This window comes from Tarenaya hassleriana, unplaced genomic scaffold (assembly GCF_000463585.1).
Source record: "Tarenaya hassleriana unplaced genomic scaffold, ASM46358v1 Cleome21, whole genome shotgun sequence".
Classification (NCBI taxonomy): Eukaryota; Viridiplantae; Streptophyta; class Magnoliopsida; order Brassicales; family Cleomaceae; genus Tarenaya; species Tarenaya hassleriana.
In genome coordinates this window covers 148,157-156,953 of record NW_010965451.1, presented here as the reverse complement: position 1 = coordinate 156,953, position 8,797 = coordinate 148,157, and the positions used below count along the sequence as shown (strand labels likewise).

Here is an 8,797-nt window from a genome sequence, read left to right as displayed (position 1 = left end):
TTGAATGGTTTGATTATTATTATTATTTATTTTTATTAAATAGAAAAAACCCAAAATCCGATTTGAATCCCTCCGAAGCCCTATAAGACGAGACTCCTATAGGCCCGAAAAATATATAGACAAGTCGATCCGATCCAAAAAAATCTAAATCCGAACTAAGTCCGACCCGAATCTGATCTGACCCGATCTACTGATATCACATTGAAAGAGGATGCAATAATACATAGTGATAGTTCCTTGATTTATCAAATGAAATTCTTTTGTTAAGATTTTTTTAACATTTCAATTTTCCAAAAAAAAATATGGCCTAGTAATTAGTGTTCAAATTATTGATCATATTTTATTTTTTTGCGTGAAATAGTGAGTTTTTTTTTATAAAAAGAAGAAAAATCTGAGGGTTGGCGGTGTTCTCGTGAGACGTTCACGAGGAATCAGACTTCAGAAGGATCGCAATATCAACCTCTGTCTCTTTGATCACACTACTCTTTCTCTGTTCTTCCCCTAAAATCAAAGGAAAGCTCTGTTGCTTCTCCTTTGTCTTCCCTTTTCCGGGAAAATTTTTCCACGGAAAGAAAGTTCACACTCGCTTTTCATTGCCATCTGGGTTTTAGCTGTTTCATTGTCGAATCGGCTTTCCAAAGTTTGGGCCTTTTTAACACCTTTCCTTTTTGCACGATCAAATCGAATCTAGGGTTTCATCCCTGTTCTTCTATTTTTTCTATAAAATAATCAAGCGTTGTCTTTTTTTTTTTTTTTCTGGAATCCCTTTTTCTTGATCTGGGTATTTCTAAATTTGATATACTGGGATCCCACGTATTTCCGCATCCCCACTTGCGTATCTCCTTCAAATCCTTTGATTTTAATATTCTTTTTAAGTTATAGAACCTGGGTTCCCTGTCTTTCTCTCCGTAAACAATGGAGTCCCACTGTTCAGCTTTGAAGCTTCATCGTATAAGTACCATTTGTCCGAACAAAGAAATGGTTTCTGACAGAGTAAGTTTGTTCTGGGGACAGAGTGTTGTGAAAGCTAACAATCTTAGGTCAAAAAAAGAAAGAAGAGGAGCTACAAAGTATCAGACAAATCTCGTTCGCTCTGTTTCTACACGAGGAGTTGATCAGAAAGCTAATGTAAGTAGTGCGAGTGAGAATTCCCAGTATGATCATTTCCAAAAGTTCCAGCTTTTTAGGGTCTCAGGATTCAGGAATCGCTTTTGCTTAAATCATCCACTCAGGGCTTCTGTTTTGCTGCTAAGAATTTAGAGAAATGAATGATAGTTCTTACGCCTGGAAGTATCATTTAGTGAGAATAGTATCAACATGTTATAAATGTGATGAAAGATGATTGAAGTAATGCCTGCTTGATTCAGAAGCTTTGCAATGTCAGGAGCTTAGAGATAAACGTGGAAAATGCTTTGATTGGGAATCTGACATTTTTTCACGGTTTCAAACCGGTTAGATGATTGAATGTGTATCCAATCTGAATTGGGGTGGAGTTGGCAGCTTCTTGTTTAATCTAAGTTTATGATAATGGGGATATTATTATTATTATAAGTTTCTGAGTTGGTGTTTGGTCCTTTTGAATTTCAGAATGCATTCCCAGCACCAGTTTTGAAGAGTGAGAAGGCAGACCCAAAGAATGTAGCTTCTATCATACTGGGCGGAGGAGCCGGGACACGACTGTTCCCTCTCACGAGCAAAAGGGCTAAACCCGCGGTATAAACGTCTCGACCCTTTTGTTTTTGGACGTGAATTTTTGTGTATGTTAAGGCTTTACATGAACATGGTGATTGTTTGTTTATTGATGTGATGCCATTCATGTCATGGCACCATGATTCTTTGGATTTTTTTCGTTTAGGTGCCGATTGGAGGGTGTTACAGGCTGATAGATATACCGATGAGCAATTGTATCAACAGTGGGATAAGAAAGATCTTTATCTTAACTCAGTTCAACTCCTTTTCTCTCAATCGCCATCTTTCTCGTGCTTACAACTTTGGAAGTGGAGTGAACTTTGGCGATGGGTTTGTTGAGGTGATTATGTACTCATGGATCGTTGAATTGAATCTTTCCATAACTGTTGAAACTTGAATTCATGTGTCCTCTATGCCAAATTGTACATTTTTTTTTGTTGATCCTTTGAAATATTTAGGTTCTTGCTGCTACCCAAACATCAGGAGAAGCTGGAAAACGCTGGTTCCAAGGAACTGCCGATGCTGTCAGACAATTTATTTGGGTGTTTGAGGTTTTTTTCGTTTGTCTTTTCTTCGAAAAACTTGTCAGGTCGACTTAATATCGTCTGAATCTCCTGATACAGAAACTGGAAATGTATTTAACGGTTTTCTTGCAGGATGCGAAGACAAAGAATGTCGAGCATGTCTTGATCTTGTCTGGTGATCATCTCTATCGTATGGACTACATGAACTTTGTGGAGGTCAATCTTCTTATTCTTTTTCCATCAACATGCTTCACTTAGATTCCTTTTGGCTGTTTCCTGATTAAAAAAAATGGCATTTGTTTTATTGTCTCTTTGCAGAAGCACATCGAGTCAAATGCCGATATTACAGTTTCTTGTGTTCCAATGGATGACAGGTATGCCCGAGGATCTTTGTACTTTGCTCTTACCATAATGTTTTATTGACAAAATTCTTCTTGTTTATATTTTACAGCCGTGCTTCGGATTACGGGCTGATTAAAATCGACCAATCGGGAAGAATCATCCAATTCTCCGAGAAACCAAAGGGAGATGAACTCAAAAAGATGGTTGTCACTTTTATGTGTTTCGAAATGTTCGATCCTTTTCTTGCATTTTTTTTGTAACACCGTTTTTTTTTTTGCATTTTCAGCAAGTTGATACTTCCATTCTTGGTCTACCGTCGGAAAGAGCTGTTGAATTCCCATACATTGCTTCGATGGGAGTTTACGTGTTTAGAACAGAGGTTTTGCTAAAGCTTCTAAACTCGACTTATCCTGCATCAAATGACTTTGGTTCTGAAATAATCCCGTCAGCTGTGAAGGAGCATAATGTCCAGGTTTGTTTATATGTTCGATCCATGATCCATCCATATCTCTATTCCCGACCATTTTCAATTTTATTCAGTATATAAACTTGTTGCGTACGTTTGCATTGACTAAGGCGTATTTGTTCAACGACTACTGGGAGGACATCGGGACAATAAGGTCATTTTTCGACGCAAATTTAGCTCTCACTGAACAGGTTATTTCCATTCTTTGGAACCTATTTCAGGATCAGCAGATTTGCTATGATCCATCATTGAGCTCTGGATTTGTCGTTTATTTTTTCTTGCAGCCCCCCAAGTTCGAGTTTTACGATCCAAAAACACCGTTCTACACGTCCCCACGATTCTTGCCGCCTACCAAAGTTGATAGATGCAGGGTATAAATACATGCATATATACACATGGTTCTCGATTCCAATACTTTGCATTCTGAAGGGTTGATCTGTATAACTCTTATGTGGGCAAAATTCAGATATTGGATTCGATAGTTTCACACGGCTGCTTCTTGCGAGAATGTAGCGTTCAACGATCCATCGTGGGAGTGCGTTCACGTTTAGAGTCTGGGGTCGAGCTTCAGGTAAAACCCTCTTTATGTCTCGTCACTGGCAAAAACCCACAAGAGACTTGTGTAATGTTTCGAGTGCTTCAGGATACAATGATGATGGGAGCTGATTTCTACCAGACAGAAGTCGAAATCGCTTCCCTTTTGGCTCAAGGAAAAGTTCCGATAGGCGTCGGTCCGGACACCAAAATCAGGTAAAGCTCTATTCTGTACCCTACCAAACAGCGTTGTCATATAGAATCTTCTCTTATCTCTGTTTTTTTCTTTTTCTCGCAGGAACTGTATCATCGATAAGAATGCTAAGATTGGGAAAAACGTTATCATCACGAACGCCGATGTAAGACTCCTTGGGGAAACCTTAAATCAGATCTCATCGTGTTGGAATCTATGCCTGAAAGGTTTTTTGGGGGGGTTTTGTTGCAGGGTGTGGAAGAAGCAGACAGGGCAGAGGAAGGGTTCTACATAAGATCTGGCATCACTGTTGTCCTCAAGAATGCCACCATTAGAGATGGATTGGTTATTTAGGTTTTGATTAATCTTTTTCTTTTTCTTTCCAGGCTTTAAGATCCGTGTTTAAGATCAGTGAATAACGAAAGAAACCCATAGCTAATAAAAAGGCATGTGGATTTCATAGTTTGGGTTTTGTAGCCAAGAAAATCATTGAGATTTTACATAAATAGACATCATTATGTCAAGAGGTAACACAAAGCAATGAATGTCTGAAACATAGACGTCTTTCTCCATAACAATCGTTACAGTGCCTCTCAGATCATAAACCATTTGGACATCTGTGGATTAACAGAGTAAACTTCTGCGAAGAACACATCATAACTATTCCGACCAAATCAATTAGACGCCATTTCATAACTATAATCACTGCCAGCTGCAAAGATATCTAAAACCAAAGATGCTGAATAACCAACCCATAGCCTCCACATGTTCTTTTTTATTGAATCTGTCTTCTGCTGCTTGCTCGGCCCTGTTTTCGTTCCTAAAGAAGCAAACACCAAAAATAAGAGTTGTAACAACAGAACTTTCACCATGTTAGTTGCAACCCAAAACTCATAAAATATACCCTTACAGCTTGTGCCTGTGCTTGTTTTTGTTCTTTCTGTGTTTGACAATATCCTCACTTGTTTCATGAGATTCCTTCGGCTCGTTTAGATATATAAAGATAACAGCAATATGGCTATTGACCTCCTGGAACTCATTTAGGGCCTCTTTCTCCCTGAGAGGAGGAAAAGGATCCTGGCAGAGTGCTGTGAGGAAATTTGGAAATCTACGAGGAAAACCCTTTAATGGCAGCATACTGCAGAAAAACATGAGAAAACGTTAACAAGTTTCCGATAAAATGCCCGTCCTCAAATTATGTAAACCAACCATCATTATTTTTTCAACAATCAATCTTTTGGCACTAGAGAAAGGGGAAAGTTCATTCAATGGGGAAAAAGTCTGACGGTCACTGGGACTGTTCTAAGAGAAACTTCTTCTCATGGGTCAGATTTTTCACGAGCACCAACAGATTGGTAATACATTGCAGAACAGAAACAACTAATAATCTCATAAAAACTCGGCTCTTTCAGATTTTCACAGAAATATGACATCAGAGATTGCAGAACCGAAAAGAGAGAAGAGTAAAAAATCTCCAAATTTCATTCTATTTCGAGGATGGTTGGATTAACTATTCTAACAACTCTACATCATAATACTATAGACATATATATCGAGGTCAATTCCACTCTTTTTCAACGAGCAAAGCCTCGTCCAGTTCTACATCATACATCTCAAAGCATGTTTGCGCCAAGTCCAATGAAGCATATATTAGCAGATTACAGGTAGAAAACATTTTTAAGCGGTTACCAAAGCACAGCCAATAGAACGCAAAAGAATCCAGAACCACAAAACTGAGTTATATCCATATCAAGGGAAATCTTGGCAAGAAAACTTCCAGCATCGCATTTCTCATTCATCTGCAGCAATTCCCACCATTAAAAAGAACATCCAAACAATGATCATTTAAACAGCTAAACAAGCCTAAATCAATAATTGTTTTCAATGCTTCGATGCATTGCAAAGGATGGCAGATTATAGGTACAGCCGACCCGGTATAAAAATATCCATAGACCCACAAACTAAGGGTTGTATCAATGTGGTTCTGATGAAAATTTAAACAGCTAAAAGGGCCAAAACTCAGAACATAAGAACTCACCTCGTTGTCACACGACTTCCATGACTGAAAGCAACCTCCACGTTACGGCTCACCGAGAAAGAAGATCCAAAAAACTTTTCTCCAATCTCCCGTCCGATAACATATCAACAACCATTTCCATTGTTGAAACATGTGATGAAAAACTGTAGCTTCTCATTTCTCGAATAAGCTCGATAACAGTAGCAACATGGCCACCTTTGAGATGAGCTCGGATCAGTACATTATACGTACAATCATCTGGCATACAACCAACCTCTTTCATGTTTTTAAACAGCTTGTCAGCTTCATTGAGTATACCTTTTCCACAAAATCCAGTAATCATTGTATTGTACGTATTTACGTTCGGTTCAATCCCTTTATCAGAAAGTTTATTAAACAATCTGAGTGCCTCATCAACCTTGTCACCCTTGCACAAGCCATTCATTATAACAGTATGGACAAAGATATCGAGGTCAATCCCACTCGTTTCTAACTTGCAATACATTTCAAGTGCCTGATCTAGTTTTCCATTCTTACAAAGACCATCAAGCATTACTGTATAAGTTACAATATTAGGATCCACACCCTGCCTCTGCATCTCTCCAAAGAGTTTCTGGGCAACCTTGGGATTGCCCGCTCGGAAAAATCCTTGTATGAGAGTGCTGTAAGTACATGTATTACCGACCAACCCTCTTCGAGACATCTCATGTAAGAGTTTCATACCTTCATCCACCTTGTTACACTTGCAGTAACCATTTATCAGACAATTAAAAGTTACCACATTAGGAAAGCATCCTTTATTGATCATAGAATCAAACATTCGTCTCGCCTCATCAAGGCGATTCTGCATGCACAACCCATCGATCAATGAAGTGTAAGTAATAGTATCTGGAACTAATCCTCTTCGTATCATCTCTTCGTACAGTTCTTTGGTCTCCAAAAACTTACCCTCTTTAGATAATGCATCGATCAATCCATTGAAAGTGACAACATCAGGGCTGATTTTCCTTTTGACCATCTCATTCAACAATAGGACAGCACCTTTCCATCTACCAAAAACGCAAAGGCCGTTTATCAAACAATTGTAGGTGACAACATTTGGTACAAACCCTTTATTGTCCATCATTTCGAAAAGATTCAATGCATCATCTATGTGTCCGCCTTTACAAAGACCATCAATAATCGTATTATACATTATGACATTGACCTCAATGTTCATTTCCTCCATCTTCATGAGAAGATTCAAAGCCAAAGCAGAATCACCCGACTTGCAAATCCCATTGACAACAGCGCCATAAGTAACTACATTTGGTTGATACCCCATCTTTAACATCTTATCAACTAAACTCACAGCTTCAGAAACTCTCCCCTCTTTACAAAGTCCGTTGACCAAAGTGGTAAATGACACAACATCAGGTTCGTATCCCTCGTGTACCATTTGGTCAAACCAAATTAATGCCACAGAAAGCATCCGTTGTATACAGAATCCATTGATCAGGGTAGTGAATGTGACCACATCAGGCTCGTAACCCAGTTTTAGGATTTTCCCCAAAACCGAAAGGCCCAAAACCACTTGACCTGAGCGGCAGAAAGAGTTGATGAGAATATTCAAAGTGTAGCCGTTATGTGAAACCCGGAGCAATTCCATTCTCTTGCAAAGAGAAATCACAACATCATACCGTTTCATTTTGGCTATTGCAGTCAGTAATTTACTAAAATCAACAATGGGAGGCAAGGGACGAGTCCCAACCATCTGGTCGAACAAAGCAACAGCCTCACCGACATTACAATCATGAAACCCTAATCTCAATCTGTCTCTGTAGTCTCCAACACCAGAAGAAGCAAATCTCCGACAACTTAAAACAGAGGAACAATCTGAGAAAGTGTAAAGAGTACCTCTCCCGAGGCAATGATGAGTCTGAACCAAACTCGAAGCAGAAGCCAATGTGAAAGCAGCCATTCTCCTGACCATTCTCGCCATCTCAGCTTCGATTCAAAGGCAGGCAGATTGCGGTTCGGCTTCTTCTATAAACCCTAACCCTGGAAGCGGCGATTTGATTTGCTTCTTCTGTAAAATCAACAATGGAAGACAGAATGAGAAATCAGGCAGAGAGCGATCCGGCTTCTTATATAAAACCCTGATGGAATTGGCGGTCACAGCGAAAATCAACTTGGTTCGGATTTCTGTAATTTTAAATTATAGTAAAATAAATGTACCAATAAAATTCGATTTGATTACAAATCAGATCAAACAATTCCAAATCATATACACACATAAAACTTTAGTATCTATTTTTTTTTGCTAATTTTATGTTTTTTTTTGTAGGAATTCAAAAATTTTCAATATTAATATGATAATTATCTAGAAGTTCTATGAATTTTTAGAATTTTGTGTATAATTTTCCAATTTCTTTACACCACCAACAGCAAATTGTCTTGCACATACAATTGCGTATTGACGCGTTCAACACCACCAACGGCAAATTTCAAATGATTATAAACTTTTGAATTTAAAAATAAAAAGAGAGTAGTAAATTGATGTTTTCTTATGAGATATAGTTGTTGGTCCAATATAGTGGCAATAAAATGACCTTACATGGTTGACGACCACGTAATTAATTCCCTAAACTGCTATCTAATGGTACTGAAGATCCATTGTACCACTATCACATTTTAAGTAGTTTTTTTTTCTCTGTCTTTGATGATATTATTTGTTGAATATAAAAAATATGATCTGCAACTAATCTTTTTTTTTGATAATATAAAAGTTCAACTTTTGGTCCAACTAGATTTTCTAAAAAATCGAAAAAATACGAATGAATGTCACTCTGCATAATTAAATTTGAACTCGTGATAAAAACATAATTTACATATTTTGTTATTATTATACCATCCAAACTTGGATATAGTAACGTTGCTATGATGAATTTCAGAGGCATTAGTGTTGTTTCTTACTTCCAACAAATATAACTTTTGAGTATAAAAATATAGTAGAAAAACACTAAATTAATCAAACCAATCAAAATGATTGT

At 37.8% G+C, this 8,797-nt stretch overlaps 2 protein-coding genes across 3 annotated transcripts; one reads left to right on the top strand and one right to left on the bottom strand.

The window, feature by feature from the left end:
• The first annotated feature begins 395 nt into the window (after positions 1 to 395).
• LOC104814141 (glucose-1-phosphate adenylyltransferase large subunit 2, chloroplastic) lies at positions 396 to 4,210 on the top strand. The gene is made up of 14 exons (XM_010542024.2): positions 396 to 1,128; positions 1,588 to 1,713; positions 1,856 to 2,029; positions 2,148 to 2,240; positions 2,346 to 2,429; positions 2,532 to 2,587; positions 2,665 to 2,758; positions 2,842 to 3,027; positions 3,132 to 3,212; positions 3,306 to 3,392; positions 3,488 to 3,592; positions 3,665 to 3,771; positions 3,854 to 3,914; positions 4,001 to 4,210. Exons 1-14 carry the CDS (start codon positions 916 to 918, stop codon positions 4,100 to 4,102), a joined length of 1,569 nt encoding a protein of 522 aa, XP_010540326.1. The 5' UTR covers positions 396 to 915; the 3' UTR covers positions 4,103 to 4,210.
• LOC104814143 (pentatricopeptide repeat-containing protein At1g63330-like) lies at positions 4,185 to 7,879 on the bottom strand. 2 transcript variants are annotated; one of them, XM_010542026.1, is made up of 3 exons: positions 5,787 to 7,879; positions 4,653 to 4,886; positions 4,185 to 4,568 (listed from the first exon to the last, which is right to left on the bottom strand). In XM_010542026.1, exon 1 carries the CDS (start codon positions 7,744 to 7,746, stop codon positions 5,836 to 5,838), a length of 1,911 nt encoding a protein of 636 aa, XP_010540328.1. In that variant the 5' UTR covers positions 7,747 to 7,879; the 3' UTR covers positions 4,185 to 4,568; positions 4,653 to 4,886; positions 5,787 to 5,835. The 2 variants fall into 2 exon arrangements, with proteins under 2 accessions (XP_010540328.1, XP_010540327.1); XM_010542025.1 differs by having other exon boundaries at positions 4,659 to 4,886.
• Between the last annotated feature and the right edge of the window lie 918 nt (positions 7,880 to 8,797).

Bases quoted from the DNA above. Each gene is read 5' to 3' on its own strand.
- LOC104814143 (XM_010542026.1), bottom strand. From the start codon at position 7,746: ATGGCGAGAATGGTCAGGAGAATGGCTGCTTTCACATTGGCTTCTGCT.
- LOC104814141 (XM_010542024.2), top strand. From the start codon at position 916: ATGGAGTCCCACTGTTCAGCTTTGAAGCTTCATCGTATAAGTACCATT. The intron at 1,129-1,587 runs GTAAGTAGTGCG...TTTGAATTTCAG, and splicing joins GAGTTGATCAGAAAGCTAAT to AATGCATTCCCAGCACCAGT. The intron at 2,588-2,664 runs GTATGCCCGAGG...TATATTTTACAG, and splicing joins TGTGTTCCAATGGATGACAG to CCGTGCTTCGGATTACGGGC.